This window comes from Meles meles, chromosome 15 (assembly GCF_922984935.1).
Source record: "Meles meles chromosome 15, mMelMel3.1 paternal haplotype, whole genome shotgun sequence".
Lineage (NCBI taxonomy): Eukaryota > Metazoa > Chordata > Mammalia > Carnivora > Mustelidae > Meles > Meles meles.
In genome coordinates this window covers 67,374,977-67,393,343 of record NC_060080.1, presented here as the reverse complement: position 1 = coordinate 67,393,343, position 18,367 = coordinate 67,374,977, and the positions used below count along the sequence as shown (strand labels likewise).

The window sequence follows — 18,367 nt, the reverse complement described above, 5'->3', positions numbered from 1 at the left end:
AAAAAAGAGACCGAGTTCCTGCCCTCATGGAGCTTCCACTCTAAAGAAACAGAGGGAAACTGCTGCTTAGATGGACTGCTTACTTTGTACCCACTCGAAGCCACTCTAGAAAAGAACACGGGTGAAATGGTCTGGAGGCAGGAGTAATGAGACTCTGCATGGGGTACTCATGGGTTTCTGGCTCTACAGGGCCAGCACGCAAGATTCAAGAAGTATGTGGGGCACAGCGCGCACGTCACCAACGTGAGGTGGCTGCACAATGACTCTGTGCTGCTCACGGTGGGCGGCGCGGACACCGCCTTGATGATCTGGACGAGGGAGTTCGTGGGGACTCAGGAGAGCAAACTAGTGGACAGTGAGGAGTCGGACACAGATGCAGAAGAGGACGGAGGTGAGCGAGCCCCTCCGGCCATGAGCTGCTGCCCCTTCCTGCACAACCCACCCCCCCATCCTCCCTTCCCACTGCCAACCAACTCCACGCTCCTGTTTCTTTCCATTGTTTGAGGCTATGACAGCGATGTTGCTAGAGAGAAGGCCATTGACTACACCACCAAGATCTATGCGGTGAGCATCAGGGAGATGGAAGGCACCAAACCACACCAGCAGCTGAAAGAAGTTTCGGTGGAAGAAAGGTATGGTGTCGCCAGGTTTGTCCACATTTATTACATCTGATGGCAAGAAACTGATTTCAACAAGAGTTCATTTTCTTTGGCCTCAGAGTTGCTACCTTGGCTAGGCTTTTGTGTATATGCACAGAGTCTTAACCTGCATACAGACTTAACCTGGGGAAAATTGCCCATGGCCCTTGATACATGGCAAAGCATGGGTCGCACTTTGCAGAAGTGGGTTGTGGAATATGACTTGAATGAACACGTGATCTGGTTGAATCAGGCTTCCTCTTGTCCAGAAAGGATGTCAGGATAGCCACCCTCTGTCCGGAATGTGATGGCTAACAGGAGACATCCTGATTAGAGGGGTAGAAGGGTGGGAGGGCATCTAAGGTCCCGAAGGAATATTTGTGGGTCATGAAAAATAATCATCTGTCCTGACCAGAGTCTGTGCATCACGCTGTATCACTTGGCGTACCTTCTGTCATTGTCTCTTCACCTGCCCAAGATTGTTCGGGTGGGTTTGGTTAGTCCAGACCTAACCAATTTGTTTTTGCCACCTTGGGATCCTTATATAGAAAGAGAGTTTCAGATGTCATTTTAGGTCTTTTTGATGTGCTGTTGTGAATATTGGTAAGGGAAATAGCCGAATACTTGGGCAATTTTTTTAGGAAAAAAGCTCATAGTTACTACAGTTTCTTAACTGTATTCATACTAGGAAGGATAATACTCATTAAAAACTCTAATCTGAAAAGAATTTCATGGATCAGAAAGATGTTTCAAGAATTCTCTGTGGGTTCTTCATATTGACATGGGTTAGGTGATCACAAGTACCCTGGTCCCACATAATTAAGGAGATTCAGGTTGGGTTTTTTTTTTTTTTCATTCAGTGTGGCTTTCTGCCTAATAATAACTACTTCAAAAATTTTATCTATCACTTCTTAAATTAGGTGGGAATGTAAATATAAAGAAATATTTCCCCCTCCTGCTTCAGTTCATTGCTAGATGTTAAAATAAGCTTGATAGGGGCGCCTGGGTGGCTAGGTGGTTTAAGCCTCTGCCTTTGGCTCAGGTCATGATCTCAGGGTCCTGGGATTGAGCCCCACATTGGGGCTCTCTGCTTGGCAGGGAGTCTGCTTCCCCACCCCCCACCTGCCTCTCTGCCTACTTGTGATCTCTCCTCTCTGTCAAATAAATAAATAAAATCTTAAAAAAATAAGCTTGATAAACAGGGGATGCTGTACACAAACAAATTTGGAATCTGCTACATGAATCTCTAAATCATCCCTGGCATCTTTGTTAAATGTCACTGAGAAGATTCAGAGTTCTCTTTTGATTAAAAAGAATTATAGAGATTTTTCTGCAGTAGTCTATAAATTATAGTTTATCTTGCTTGCAACATTGTTCTTCTAAGGCCACAAAGAGAAAATAATTTTAAAGGGCCTACTACTGAGAATAAAGAAAAAAAAGAACTTATGCACCTAAGTACCTTAGTAAGCCTCGCCCTTAAATAATCCACCCTTAGAAACATTTGGTCTAAATTAAACATTCTTTTGGGAGAAAAATGACCCAACCTTTCCAATGTCATGTACTGTTATGAAATGAGTTGACTTGGCTATTATTCCAAGGTTGTTTTTGGCTGATGTCTACAACCCAGTGCTTTGTCATGCTGAGACTTAGGCAGGCCACTAAGATTTAGAAATCTAAGCAAATTCCCAACTCCGAACACTGCAGTTGGTTTCTCACCTAAGCAGAGGCTCATCTGAACTTCCACTTGTCACGAGGTCTCTTTGGGTAGGCCTGTAAAAATACTCATCCCTGTTCAATTTAGGAAAAGGTGTGAGAAGTGAGGTACAAAGGACCTTTAAGCATTTTCAATCTTAAAAACTCCAGAATTTGGAAACTACCTCACCACATCAGTTTGGGCGCTTGTCATAAGTATATTAGCAGCCATGGGATTGACTTTTTGATATATACAAAAGGAAAAAAAATGCTGCATAGTATTGAGAGATATAGGGGTTGGCATTTCAGGGCTCTGTTGGCATTTTAAAATAATTCACACCAGGGTGTAGTAAAAAAAAAAAAAGTGCAGTGAACTAAACATTTTTGAGATAAACATAGGGTCCAGAGGAATAATCAAGGCTTTTTTATACAGAGCAAATCCTTGGTAACTTAAAAGTCTTGACAGCTTCAGTTCCCAGAAGGGGCTGTAACCAGAAAGCAGGATGCCAGCTGCAAGGCATGCTGGGAGCAAAGCTGGACCACAGCAGGAAGGAGTGAGCGAGGGAGGAGTAGCAAATGGTATCTGAATCAACAGCGTCCATGGGAGCAAATCCTAGTCAGAACCAAAAACAAGCTGTCTCCAGCAGTTCTCATCAGTAATGTTAGGGGAACTTGAACCTCAGAGATAGGATGCTAGACAGCATCTGGACTACATAAGAGAGAAGGGCATGACAGGCAAGGTGGGATGTTCAGAGACTGTGTGAGAAAGCAGGATGAGAGAAGGAAAGTGCGGTGGGGAGGACTCTTGACAATAAACTAGGCAAATATCTCATCTGAGTCCTCACCTGGATAAGAAACAGACTCTGTGAACTCCAGCATCCCAAGCAGAAGAGAGAGAGGTAGAGATAGAAAAGCCGGGGACCTCAGACAAAGAGTCTGACGTCAGGCAGTGCCTGGCTTCTCCCTGCCAATGTTTCAGGACTGTCTGCCCTGACACTCTTCCCTTTGACCCTGATTAGAGTCACAGAGGCTCTTCTTGACCTGCCCTTCGTTGTTCCCTCCCATGCAGACCTGCAGATACCTGGGTGCTTTTTCTAAATACCCAGGCCAAGACACCCCAGCGAGACTAACGGGAGACAAGTACTGGAGAATTGCGAGAGGCGTGAGCGCGGAACAAACTCTTGGTGCAGGGACTCGTTTTGCCTTTTACCAGTGTTTCAGAAAATTCTACTTCCAATTTAAATCCTTTTCCACTTTAGAAACATGAGATGAGCACAGGATCCATCATAGTGAAAACAGTGCCTTGTAGACAGCGGCAGGTTATGCACCTGTTAGTTTTTAAGCAACTGCATCTCGTAATTCCTCACATTACAGGTAGTCCTAGATGGTTTCTGATTAGGCCCCGTTATTTGATTTTAAAAGAGCTGCAAGGCTTTGGATTGTGCTTCTTTGTACATTTTCTAACACACCGGGAGTTCGGATTCTTCAGCAGTCACATGATCTCTAGTTCCAATATTTTGAGAAGTGGGAAAACGCAGTGAAATTTGTAATTGCTCTCAAAAGAATACTGAATTATACCTACCAAAGATGAAATCCCTTCCAGGTGTTTATCAAGTACCCAGGTCCCCCACTCCAACTTTGCCCTAGCACACTGGGCGCCTAGTCCCTTTCACCTAACCACACTGGTCTAGCCAGAACCCAGCCTTGGGTAGTCTTGAGTAATCCTGCTGCTCACCTGCCATGTGTGGCATAGGGCGGAGGAAAGTCAGGAAGACTTTTAAGCCTTTTCCAGTTCGGGGAATCTATGCTTATAGAGCTCATCCGCACACTCAGGGCTGCCCCACAGTGCTCTCCTTCAAACTCTGTTGACTCCAGCTCTGGCCTAAAGCAACCTTTCTAAACCTCTCCTGCCTCTCAAGTTCCCACCTTCACCTTGACACACCCCCTCGCTTTCAACCTTTGGCCTCGTTTCTACTTTGCCCTGTTTTCTCAATATTATGGCTGCTTCACCTGTCAGCAAACTTAAAATTATTCCTTAATAAATACGCTTAATGTCAGCTCTTTTTTGGAATGAAAAAACAGGAGGGGAAGGCTGGTGTTCAGAGCAATTTAAGGTACAAGACACCTACCGTCATAACAGCACAAGGGACTGTACCAACATACTATGTTCTCACTTCAGTAAAAGCAGTTCTTCTGAACTCATCAGGTGACAAAATCCCTGAAATTTGCTCAGCACCAGATTACTAGAGTTGCCTATAAGATGTTAGGTCCGTAATTAAAGGAGCGAGACTGATACAGAGTGAAGGTCAAGCAAAGCTTTATTTCGCGCCAGACATCGAGAATCAAACCAACCGGTCGGGCCGTCTCTTACAAAGAGGTGACCCCTCCCCTCCCAGCCTCACAGACAAACTTTTACAGAGCAAAGGCCATGTGGTTGAGCCTGGCTACACACAGGTGGCCAATGAGATTGCAACACACAGAGAAAACTGCACAGTCATGCTAGGTCACACATGGGTGGCCAATTGAATTTCAATTTACCCTAGTAGATATTTGAACTAGAAGTTTCTTGCACCACTTTACCAAGGTCACGCCAAGTTGATATGTCGTCTTCTAATTTATGAGGGATGACTTTCAGTTTCAGGGAGGTCACCCAGCCCACACTGGCCTAAGCAAAAAGAGCCTATTGGCTGACACATCCAAAAATCCAGGGGTAGGGTGACTTTAGGTGTCATATGATAGGGAAACTCAGATCTTGCTGTTCTCTCCCCATAGCTCAGTTCTGCTTTCTCTGGTTATTACAATTCAAGTAGCAAAATGACTGCAGTGCCTGAAGCTTAGAGTCCCACAGGAAAGAACTGCCTCTGATTGACAAGTCCTCACAAATGTTTGATGATATACTATTGTCTCTGGTGGGTCCCATAACCATCCTTGAACCAATCACTGGTGATCTGTAAAATATGAGCCTTTTATGGCTGTTTAGGTAAGTAGTCATATCCCACCCATAAATGAGCTGTGTGATCCCCTCTACCAGAAGTAAACATCCAAGGTGGTTAACAGAACTGGATTTCTGTATGAGCCCACAACTGGACATGTCTACTGCCCACCATCTTTTTCTTGTCATATACACACTCTTAAAATACTCCAATTCAAACTATCCCACATAAATGATTGAAAATGCAGTTAGCTCCTCCCAAAGAGTTTCAATCAGTTACTGGGTCCATCCCCACATCCAGGATCTCAGAGAGCTATGAAGTCTTCTCCAGGTCCAGAAGAAGCTCTTCATAGTCCTGTGACTAACAGTAATGTTGACCACCCTAACATGCCAAATAGACAGTGGTGAGGAGAAGAAAGAACGAGGATAGTTTTTTAAAACGCCACTTGGGAGGAGAGAGTGAGACACAAAACGCAGGGGTCTCTGGTCCACGTCTGTATCATCCTCAGCCGGCTGGAACGGTCACGGACTCCTGCCTTTGTCATGTGCATGTTTTGCACAACTCTACAATAATATGAATGTTAGAAGAAGTCAACAGTCAGAGGATGTAAAGGCTGTGTTTGTTATGACAAAAGTTACTCTGTATGTATCTAAAGATATATACAGAGTAGGAAGTAACACACTGTCTTCTGAAAGAACCAGCTTCCCCCAGTCTTTCAAATTCCTCCTGGAACGTAAGCTCCTGTGGGGTAAAGATTCTGCCAGGCACGGGAAACTCTTATGTGACTCCTGCAGAAGAATTGAATCCTTACCCCTCCTCCGCCCCTGCCATTCTGCCCCAGACTCCTCCCAGTCTCTTCCAGAAACTCTGGCTCTGTGCTTGGCCACGCCATGACCAGTACGCCCGTACACAGACAGGGAGGAAAGGTCAACTTTAAGAGACATCACCGAGAAGGCCCAAGCTTTAGGTAGGTCTAATTCCATTTTTATCCTTTACCCTCTGGCCTAAGAGTTGACATTTCATAGCATCAACTTAGCAGGAAAAGGACTTTTGACATTTCAGACTGCTAACTACTTGGATACTCTACGTCAGTCATATCAGTGAAACAAATTACTTTTTCCTTTTGAAAAATCATTTTTCATTCTTTCCATCCTCATTTTTTTGATGATCAACTGAGCAGCACTGGTTAATTGGTTACTGTTGGTATATATATTCCTTTTTAAAGGCATAGGTTTTATTTGTCTCTTGCGGCAGAAGTATAACCATTTTAGGTGCAGCCAGTCCTGATGGTGTTATTGTTGTCATTGTTCAGTGTTTAAATTGCCACTGTGTGGCCTTTAGCAGACCTTTCTTTGGGTTGGTATATGTGACTTTTTCACAATACGATTGTGTACTTCCAAAATTGTCCTTGTTTTTGAGAAGAGGTCGGTCCCACACTCATCATTGGTTTTGCTGTCCCAGCATGGAATCTGGTTTCTGTAAGTGCCCGTTAGTTCCCCATAACTACTGGAGGTAACTTAAATTGTTGTAGGCCTAAAATAGAAAAGGAAAAAAAAAAAGCAACTTTTTTAAAGATCATGAAGTATACTGATATTTAAAATTCAACTCTTTTTTTGCCTTGTTTTAATAGGGCTTTTGTCATGCTTTGATGCGCCATATTATATTTATTGTATTTCTAAAGATTATATTGGATCGTGTCATCTAAAAGATGAGAAAGCTTTCTTTTCCTTTTCTGGTTTTGATTCTTGGCTCTGGCTGTCTGAGGTTGGCTTCAAAGAATGTAAAATATAGGGCACCCATTATGTTAGATAGAATTTCTTAGAATTAGTGCACTGGGAGAGGTATAACCTTAGTCTTTCAGGTGTGACCAAAGCTTTCTGTCAGTTGTGGCCCTCACAGGAAAGCAAGAGCACTCTGAAAAGGAAGTAATTTGGGGAGAGTTTAACGTTTAATGAAAGGACTGGTCACAAAGGTGTGGGCGGAATTAGGAGAAACAACAGGGCTGGGGTAGCCCCTCCACCACTCTTGTGTCCCTGGGTTAGCCATGGGAGCAGACAGCCTTAAGGAGCTGATACGTGAGGGAGAAGGTTAAAGGGCACTGGCCAGAGTCCCAGCAAGGAGCTTTCTGAGGATTAAATTCCCCAGTTGCATTCTTCTCCGACCCTCTCCTCTTCTACTGTTGCCCCTCGCAAGCTGAAGCCAGTCAGAAGCTGAAGGGCAAGAGCGCCTGTTGATGCAGTCGTCAAAGGCTAGCCATGAAGGGCTCAGAGCAGGAGGAGAGAAGGGTGGAGAATAGACACGAAGGGGTGGAAAATATCCTGCCCATATGTGTTTTGTGTTTTGTTTTGTTTGTTTTTCTAGGGGAAACTAGTATTATTATCACAGAAAAGAACCTCTGGCCATTTTAATGTTGAACAGTAATCACTATCATTTATAAATGCCTTTGGATGTATACAGTCATCTCAAGATACCAGTAAATATGGCCAAATCAGTATCAAGAATCATTAGAGACGTTTAAAGCTCTATGCAATTTTAAATGGATCATTTTTGATGGGTCATAGTTTTACACCCTTGTCCAGGGGTGTCAGAAGAATTAACTTCTAGAAAACATTAGTACACTGAGAATGGTCATGTTTTAAAACTGATATTTTATATTCACATTATATTCTTATATTTTCACACATCTTTAAAAATAACATGAACATCTTTGGCCCATCTCCAGAGGATTTTATTTTATGTTCACATGAAGAAAAAGAACAAATTAGAAACTTAGAGCTGTACAAATGTCTAGTGCCAATACCCAATTTTGGGGTATGGATTAAATTACCGTGCAGTAGCAATTTTGGACATGAGGTAAGTGCGACCCAGGTGGATCACAAAGACATCGTTTTTGTAACTTACAGATAGGATATATAATATCTCCAAAGGTGGCACCTGGTCTCTTAGTAAAACCCAGCTGAGCTGATCAGCCATTGGTCTTCCAAGTTTCACTTGGTTGGGCTGTGGTTCCTAGTTGATGTCGAAATGTCTCCTGTTTGACACACTTGTCCCCATCTCCTCCTCTCCTCGCTGCATGGGGAATGGGAAAGATGGAGATTTTTATTTGATATATTTAGTTGGAACGTGCATTCAGACAAAAACCCAACTCTGTGATGAAAAATACAAAATAAGTACCAAGCGAACTATTTTTGTGGAAACTGACATATAAATATCCAGTAACTTCTGTCTCTCTAAGTGGGCACGAGTGTTAGCTCAGGGGCTGCGTCCTCGTGGCTCCTGAGGCAGCTGTCTGTTATTCAAGGCCCTTTATTAATAAGCGCTGAGGCTTGCAGCTGTTGGCTGGCTGCCCAGGGATGAGAAAAGAATGTGGTAATTGACCCTTTCTGTTTCTATCTTCATGACATTATATTTTCCACCTTTCACTTGAAGAAGGAGAGCGTCAAACCCTTCCCCCTGCCTTCTCCCCTCAGAAGCTGCATAACTGAGGGCCAGCAATCAGCGTCCCCCAGTGAGCTAAAGCCTGTCTCCCCTTTCTCAGCCGGACGCTGGGCTTGCTGTCACCTCTCCTGCCTGGCTCCGACTGGGAAGCTCATCTCTCCCTTTAAGAAAATGTCTGAGGTAGAAGAGTTCGTTTTTAACCCCTAAATTGTATTGTCTTAGCCCCAGTGTAATGTAGTTTACTTATGAATGATGCATAAGGGTAGAGTTGCTCCTAGTGCTCCTTTGATTGGGTGTATGGAGGCTAGATGCTCCGCTCTTTGACCTGGCTCTGTAACATGGACTTAATCCCGTTGTAAAGTTTCAAGAAACAAAGCTTTGTATACACTTGGATCAAGCTAGGCTTGTGTCTTAATTAAATACTGTTTTCCAGAGAGGGGTCCGCAATATAATTAGAAAAATCACTTTTAAATTCGAATATCATCCTTCGTGTTTTTGTTCTAAGTGATAAAGAATTACGAGATTGAGCTACTGTCGGGGGAAATATTTAGTACCCACATACGTTTTCTTCATTTCCCTATCATGCAGCAGTGGGTAAATGTCAATATAGCTCTTTTTTTCTATCTTCCTCCCAGTTTTACTGAGAAATAATTGACATCACTATATACATTTAAGGCTGATAGCATAATGGTTTGATTAACGTATATTGTGAAATGTATCAGCGCAGTAGCTTCATCGAACCTCCATCCTCTCATGGAAACACAACAACAAAAAAAAGAAGGAAAAAAAATCCCTTGTCTTTGAGAGGAGAACTCTGAAGATTTACTCTCTGTCCTGTATATCACACATCCCGAATACTTGCATACCTTATAATTGGAAGTTTGTACCTTTGACCACTTTACTCCAGTTCCCCTCTCCCTTCCCCTCCACCTCTGGTGACCCTAAGTTTGTCTCTTTTTCTGCAGGTTTGGTTGTTTGTTTTCGATTCCATATATAAATGACAACATATGGCAAGTGGCCAGATTTCCTGTGTTTTTAATGGCTAATATTCTACTCTTTTTGTACCACATCTTCTTTATCTTCAGCCCTAGAGGGACACTTAGGTTATTTCCATGTCGGCTGCTGCACACATCGGGGTGCAAAGATCTTTTCAAGTTAGTGTTCTTGTTTCCTTTGGATACATTTCCCAGATGTTGGATTACTGGATCATATCGTAGTTGTATTTTTAATTTCTTGAAGAACCTCCATACTGTTTTCCACAGTGGCTGCACCCATTTGGATTCCCACCAACGGTGCACAAGTGTTCCCTTTCTCCACATCCACTATCTATCTTGTCTTCTTGATGATAGCCAAACAGGTGTGAGATGATATCTCATTGCGGTTTTAATTTGCATTCCTCTCATGCTAGTGAGGTTCAGCATCTTTTCATTGGTCTTTCCTATATCTTTTTTGAAGAAATGTCTCTTGAGGCCATTAGCCCATTTTTTAAGGTTTTTTTTTTCCTTTGCTACTGGATTGTATGAGGTGTGTGTATGTGTGTATGTGTGTGTGTGTGTGTGTGTGCGTGTGCGTGTGTATTATTAACCCCTTACGAGATACATGGTTTGCAAATATTTTTCCCATTCCATAGGTTGTCTTTTCACTTTTCAGATGGTTTCTTTTGCTACACAGAAACTTTTTAGTTTGATATAGTCCCAGTTGTTGATTTTTTAGTTTGTTGCTTGTGCTTTAGGTGTCATATCCAAAAAATCATCACAAAGACCCATGTCAGGGAGCTTTGTTGCTATGTTTTCTTCTTGCAATTTCCAGGCTACATGTCTTACTTTTAAGCCTTGAATCCATTGAGTTAATTTCTGAGAGTGGAATCAGATATGGGTCCAGTTTCCTTCTTCTGCATGTGAATATCCAATGAGCCCAGAACCATCTATTGTCTTTTTTCAATTGAATATTCTTGGCTCCTTTGTCAAATATTAGGTGACCATGTATGCTTGGGTTTATTTCTGGGCTCTTGATTCTGTTTCAGTTGTCTGTTTGTTTTTATGCCAGTAGCCTGCTGTTTTAATGACTGTAGCTTTATGGTTTAGCTTGAAATCGGGACGTGTCATACCTCCTGCTTTGTTCTTCTTTCTCAGGATTTCTTTCATTATTAGGGGTCTTTTGTGGTTCTATACAAATTGTAGGAGTCTTTTTTCCTACTTATGTAAAAAAAAATGCCGCTGGAATCTTAAATAGGGATTGCATTGAAACTATAGATGGATTTTGGTGGTATTGACATTTTAGCAATATTAATTCTTCCAATCCATGAACATGGGATACCTTCCCATTTCTTTCTGTCTTCTTCAGTTTCTTTCATCAAGATCTTACAGTTCCCAGCATAGAGATTTTCACCTCTGTAGTTAAAATAATTCCCAAGTACATTATTTTTGATGCTATTATAAATGGGATCAATTTTTTCACATCTTTTTGAGAAAATTTGTTGTTAGCATATAGGAATGCTACTGAGTTTTTGTATGTTAATTTTGTATCCTGCAACTTTACAAAATTCGTTGGTTAGTTCTAATTGTTTTCAGGTGGAGTCTTTAGTATTTTCTCTCTATATAATCATGTCTTCTGCAATAGAAACAGTTTTACTTCTTCCTTTCCAATTCTGGTACCTTTTATTTCTTTTTCTTGCTTGACTGTTTCTCACTAGGGCTTTTAGTACTATGTTGAATAGGAGTGGTGAGAATTGACACCCTGTCTTAGTCCTGATCTCAGAGGAAAAGCTTTCAACCTTTCGCCACTGAGTATGATGTTAGCTGTGAGCTTGTTTTATGTGAACTTTATCAAGTTAAGATATGTTCCTTCTATGCCTAGTTTGTTAAGAGTTTTTCTCATGATTGGATGTTGAATTTTGTCAAATGCTTTTTCTGCATCTGTTGAAATGATCATATGATGCTTTTCTTTCATTCTGTTGTGATGTATCATCTTGATAGTCTGCATATTTTGAACCTTCCCTGCGTCCATAGAATAAATCCCGATTAATGATAGTGAATGATCTTTTCAGTGTGCTGCTAAGTAAAGTTTTTTGATATTTTATTGAGAATTTTGGCATCTTTATTCATTAGGGATATTGGCCTGTTATTTTCCAGCAGTGTCCTTTGGTATCAGGTTTGGTATCAGGATAATATTGGCCTTATAAAATGAGTTTGGGAGTGCTCCCTCCTTTTTGATTTTTTTTAGAAAAGTTGGAGAAGAATTCATGTTAATTCTTCTTCAAATGTTTGGTAAATTTCACTAGTAAAGCTACTTCATCTTTGGCTCTTCTTCGTTGGGATAATTCACATATTTTAAAGTAGAAATCACCACAGTTAAAATTTTTAATTTGAAATTATTCTCCATTTTTGGCCATTTTTTATAGCAAATGTTAGTTAATGACAGAATTTTATATCAACTGTGCTATTACCATTACCTTCAACATTTGAAACCTTTGGCGTCTTTAAATTCCCTTGTTTGTTGATTCTGGAGTCTCTAACTTGTACAACAAGGGTTGACTTAGTGAAAGTCAAAGCGACATTCAGCTCCTCCCATGGGGCTTCTTTTTACATCTAAAACCTCAATAGGTGTCCAGTGTTTGTCTGGAAAGTGGCTGGCTGCATTCTGGCAAGGGCCTGCAGGAGTCCTTGGCACTAATCCCACTCTGACAGCAATCTGCTTGGTCATCACAATAGGACAGTGGTGTCGACAATGGAAAGATGACAATACAAAAGTGAGAGATGTAAAGCTTCTTTAATTTTGGAGTATTGGCAAGCTATCAGTGTGGTTACATAGGCAGGAGCGAACAGCATTTGCTTAGCCCGTGGTAAGGTTTCACAAGTCCCCAGAGTACCCCAATGAAACAGACACCCATACTTATGAGAACTTTTTCCAAACAGAAGAGGCTCCCCTTACTGTTCTCCTGAGGTCTTATTTTATACCTTTTAACAGTCTGTTTCCTCCCCAAACACAGACCGAAGTATTTAGGATCGTCTGATCATACGCCTGCCTGCAAGCTCAGAAGGTATTACCACTCTAAAACAACTCTCACACACTGCAACATGTTCACATGAGCTTAGCGAAACTGACTTTGGCTTGACCAGAATCTTGCCTCAGCATGCCCTCTTCAGGGTTGTGTGAGGTTATCTCCAGCACAGTGGGATAGGGTCCTTGGTCATCCTTCTCCTCTACCTGTTGTGCTTGCCAAATTCTTCTTTGTTTGTCCTTATTCTGTTTTGCCAAGTCTGGGATTGGCTTCATGGAGGATGACCTTTTGGGGTTTTGCTCTATAATCCCACTTCTGTTGTTAGAGACCTTAAGAGGTGAGCAATCACAGGCCTTTGTTGTTTGCCAGATTTGGAGATTCTCATAAAGCTGCTCTCCCGCAGCTAGGATGTCAACTCTGTGAAAGCAAAATTTCTGATACAGTGCCTTTTCTCTGAATCTGATAACAGTGCCAGAACTCAGAAAATGATTGTTGATTGAGTGAATAAACTCCTTAACAATTTAACAAGGTTTAGGTTCATGTCTAGTCACTGATATCCATGGGCTAGGTATCAAAGTCTGAGATCTTGTTGGCATCTTGTCATTATATCCATAATCCAGTTTGGAAATTTCTTCCTCTAAGAATTTGGCACCCCTGGCCAGTTTTCTAGCTCTCATGTCAGTTTCCCCCAGCTTTTGCCTTTAGGCAATTCCAAACAACAGCCCTTAATCCTAGTCTCTGTGGCACTAACTATCCCCTTTTTCTGGCAAGGACTGTGTGACATGGGTGATCCAGGGGACCAGGCTCCTCTGGTCATCGCTCATTCATATGTGCTGTGAGCTTCCTTCCGTGTGGATGGATGAATGGTGCCTCCAGGAGTCCCCAATACAGGGCCAGGCACCAGTGACGCCCTGCACTACTCACCCACATTTGACTGACCCCAGCCATCAACATCTCTGTATCTCTCAGTAACCCCACTCGGGGACCTACAGGTAAATCAGGATCCTGAAGGGCGACCCTCTCCTTCCCATCTCAGTAGAGTTCCACTATGAAGAGGGCAGTTTGGGCACCCCCAAACATGTATGAGGGGCGTATTTGTCCTGAGCAGAATCCCTCCCCCAGTCCTCCATTGTGTGCAAAGTTATGTCACCCTTCATCCATCTCAGCTCCCCAGTATGAGGAGATGCTGGGGCGACATTGCCAAGGTTATTCTTAGCAGGGGATTATGAAGGAGGAGTCTATGCATACTCCTACATGAATATTTTAGTCCCTCTGGTACATTTTTAACCATCAATCTATGCCATATGCTCCTTGGGAAACCAAGAAGCTTTTACCAATCCACAATTAGAAGCAGATTCTGAGCCCTTTGTAAATGTTGGTTTCTTCATCTCTGAACACTTGGGTCCCAGCACCAAAATGACCTCAAGATTGCACTATAGCTCTAGGGTTTTACAAACCTTTTCCTAAGTTGTGCTTACAGCTGAATGGGGAAGGCCTTAAAATCGATCTTCTCCTACTTTATCCTATCTCTTCTGATTCGGTTTATCCCGATTTATGAACTTAGGCAAAAAGAAAATTCTATAAAGAAAAATATACACCATGGATTTATAAAAGAAACATTAAAGGAACTTGGTTTTTGTTTCAGCCCCAAATTAATGGCCACCTTTAATCCTTGGGTCCTGACTATATTGGTCCATGGTATCAAGATAGTTAAGTTCCACTGGATCATCAGCTTTGTCTGTGAGTCTCTCAGTGCCTCAAGGGTCAGCACTGTGCTGTCCAGGTTCTCCCTGTGTGCCTGACGTAGTGCTGTGCACACAGTACATGGTAAACAACTATTTGTCCAATGAGTAGATGAATGGATGAATTTGCTGAGCCTGCTTCTCTTAATATTGAAATATATTCATCTAGATGTCTTCAAAATGGTCCACAGATCCATTCTTGGTCAGCAACCACGTTTACCTTTATTTTGTTAGCCTCCGTGGGTGGTCTCATCTCTGGGGGGCACGGAGTGACCCATGTAGAATCTGGTATGGGATTGCTCTCTCAGTTAAAGATTTTTATCTTCTTACTGTCTGTCCATTAGGAATTAAATGTCTGTTTGGTTTACAAGTATTTAAATAACCCTAGGCAAAATGAATTGGGAAAGAAAAGTCTGTGTTATTGTAGCCATCACACCTATTTTTCAATAAAGCAAAGCTGCTTTGTCCACGGATTTACAGTGAAACAAAGAACATGCTCACAAGTGGCAAAGTGTAAAAATATTGCAAAGATTAACTAGATTTCCCTGAATTGAAAGAAACCATCATCTCTAGGTAATGTCAAATTTTTCTTCTAACATTTCTGCTATGTTCAGGGAGAGAAACCTGCCCCCCAGTTGTTTTGTTTTGGGGTTTTTTTTTTAAGCTGTATTTAATCAGTCACTGCCCATTTCAAGTTTGCCCGAGGCATGACAAGTTTGGTGAATCAGGACAGTGCTCCCCTCCATGGGGAAATAAACGAATAAACAGCCTGGCACTTCCCTTTCCTCGCTCCCCCTGGCCTCACAGAGGCCCTTTGTCATCACTGATCAGTAGCTGCTTTGTGAGCTCAGATTGTAAGAGCTGCTAAGAACGGACGGTCTTGCTAACAGGTGCTTCTGAATTCACCCTCGAAGTTGTCAAACCCACCACATCCTATCTTGAAGCCTCAAATTCTCCGTTTTCATCCCACTTACAATAATGGATTGGCCTTAAAGAGCCTGAGAGTTCGTTCTTAGGAGACTCGTCGTTGCCTGTGTGGTGTGTGTAAGCCAGGCTCAGCCCTCACACAGGATGGCGATTGCATGTGTACCGGGCAAACAGGGTAAGGAGAGTCACTGCTCTTCCAGGGCGTTTCTCTCTAGGCTGAGTTTTCTTTATTCCACCCCTTAGCTCTGTTGAGTTCTGCACTCCCGGCCGGTCTGAGTAGGTAGCAGGTAGCAAGTTTCCTGTTCTTTAACAATGTGAGAGGATGTGAAGTTATGGTGTCTATTAAACTCCCGGAATGCTGAAATTAACAATTTCAGAGGCCTACGGCTTGCCTGTGTAACTCTGCTGAAAGCTGAATAATTGGGTTTGGTTTGTTTTTTAAGGGAATTTAATGCTACCTTCAGAAATGATTTCCCTTATTCACTTCTCTTGATTTTATGTCTTGTTTGAAGCAAAATAATGACTTCTCTGTAACTGATAATTTTAGGAATTAAACCTGCCATTCATGAGAGCATAGTGTGTTCACTTATCATTAAAAAATGTGCAGAGGTAGAGTGATTTTTTTTGAAAGAGTAATTCACCCAGGAAATCCTACTTACAGTGTAATCAGTTGACTTGTGGAGCTACAGAACGCATCACACGTGGGTGAGCGATTTTCTGAGGAGACGGAGCATCCCTTCCAGGACAGTGGCAGGGTTAGGGTGCCGATATTTCCGTCAAATCCCCGAGCGTCTCTCAGATCTCCATGTGGAGGGAATGGCACTGCCAGGCTTGTTACCCTCCCTTTTTCTGTTGGTGTGTGGTTGTGATGTGGCACCTGGGGAGGTGTTCACAGAAGCAGTTACTGGGGTACATGATTCGTGCCCCTTGAAACAGCATCCCTGGCTGTAAAGTATGGGAGGGTCTGGTGTTTTGTGGGTGTTTGTAAAGCATATTGGCTCACTCTTTAACCAGCCCCATCCCCTCCTTTGAAGTTTCCGTCATGCTCTACCATCTTTTCCCCTTTCCTGTCCTTGTCAGTTACCAACTTCCTGTCTCAGAGGAGTTCCACTAGCAGTCGACTGACTAACCCCAGCTCTTGCCAGCCATGAGGTCCAGAATCACTAGTAGCTCCCCTCTCCATCGGTGACTTAAACCTCTCCCCTCTAGATTTCTCATTCCCAGTAATCCTGATCTTAATCCTCATTAAAGCATCCTAGATGCCTTAATACCTCCATTTTTTCTAGGCTCATCAGCTCTTCCTGGCTTCATTGTTTTGTCTGCCTGAATACCCCTTTTCCAGCCTTCTTAGTTCTTCACTCCTGTATTTCCCCTACAGCACATACCTCCATTCTTCTGACTAGAAAATCACACTAGCTCAGATTGCCCTCACCAGAGTTCATGTTGCCAGCGGCACTGAGTTCCTCTCCACTGCTCCTTCACGTTCAGTCTTGTCTTTGGTTGGCTCCCTCTGCCAGCCACTCCACAGTCAAAGACAATTCTGTCCCTTACTCATTCTCCTGCCCACACCCTCCACATGGCTTTTCTACCCTACTTCATGGAGAAAACAGAAGCTACTGGGCATAAACTCATCTTCGCACTTCTTTTTCTCTCCTCTGTTTTGCTTCCCATCCTTCACCCCATATAAACCATTCACTTCCTTTCTTCTCAGAGGGATGAAGTTCCTCTTCCTATTCAAGGCTGGTCCCTCAGCTGGTGCTTAGACCTCAGCCTCCCAGCCATCTGTGCTCCCTGATCATTGCCTTTCTCTCCTGTATCTCTTATGCCACTCCCCCCAAACTAGATCCATGTCCTCAGCCAAGAAATGCATTCTCGTCTCCCCACCAAACTCTGTTTGAGAAATAAGTAAATCTTCTGACTGATCTTAGACACTTACATACGTCTCCCTGCCCCTACCTTCCTTCCCCTTCCCTCTTCTCATCCAGGCTTTACCAAATCTCTCCTTCACTCTCTAGCCCATTCTACCAGTCAGCCTTCTGTCCCTGCGTTCTACTGATATGGTGACTTTCAGATTCCCAAACCTCTTTGTCTTGTTAAAAGGAAGAACCTGTTTCTTCTAGAGTAGCATTGTGCAGTAGAAATACAATGCAAGCCACATAGGTGATTTTTTTTCTAATCACATTTAAAAAGTTGAAAGAAATGGTGAAACTAATTTTAATAATGTATTTTATTTAACCCAGTATATTACAAATATTATTCCACATGTAATCATGAAAATTATTAATGAGTCATTTTATTTTCTTTTTAAAAATTATTTTTACTAGGTCTTCAAAACCTGGTGTTTATTTTATGGTTAGAGCATATCTTAATTTGGATGCGATGCATGTGGCCAGTGGATACTATGTTGGATAGTGAAGTTATAGCCATTCTTCTCTTATTTACTTTTTAGAAACCATCTTTCCTGGCCCTCCTCCTACCTCTTCATTCATTTCTTCTCAGTGTCCCATGTCTGGCCCCCCCTTCTAGCCATTCACATGCTGTTAGTCCTCAGGCTTCCCACTCTCTTCCTGATAATCTCATGTATTCCATCCATTGGCTGAGGGATCTCTGAGTCTCATGTCTCTTTTGAGATCCTGGCCCACAGATGTCCAAAGTTTAATATGTCACACGGGAGCTCATCATCTTTTGTCATGACTCTTCTCCTCTTGGCTCAATCTTGGTACCACCATCCAGCCAGGTGCCCAGGCAGAAAACTGGTGTTCCACTTGAATTTTTCTTCCTTCTTCAACCCCTAGACTAAACACTTAACTAAACCAGTATTTCTTTAAATTTCCCCTTGTTTCCTTCTCTGCAACCACTGCTTTAGTCTAGATCTTCATCTTCCTTCCCTTGGATTGTGGGAGTGGCCTCTTCAATAGTCTGCCCGCTTTACTCACAGTTCCCTCCTTTCTATTCTTTATGCCCTCCATTTTTTGCCCAAATAAATTGGGATTCACT

At 42.5% G+C, this 18,367-nt stretch overlaps 1 protein-coding gene across 4 annotated transcripts in view; it reads left to right on the top strand.

The window, feature by feature from the left end:
• Positions 1 to 18,367, top strand: part of EML6 (EMAP like 6) — a 291,851-nt gene that overhangs the window by 246,456 nt on the left and 27,028 nt on the right. For all 4 annotated transcript variants that reach the window (XM_045979779.1, XM_045979778.1, XM_045979777.1 and 1 more), the window contains exons 26-27: positions 190 to 391; positions 506 to 632. In XM_045979779.1, the coding sequence (XP_045835735.1) occupies positions 190 to 391; positions 506 to 632 (329 nt within the window). The remainder of the gene's footprint in view (positions 1 to 189; positions 392 to 505; positions 633 to 18,367) is intronic.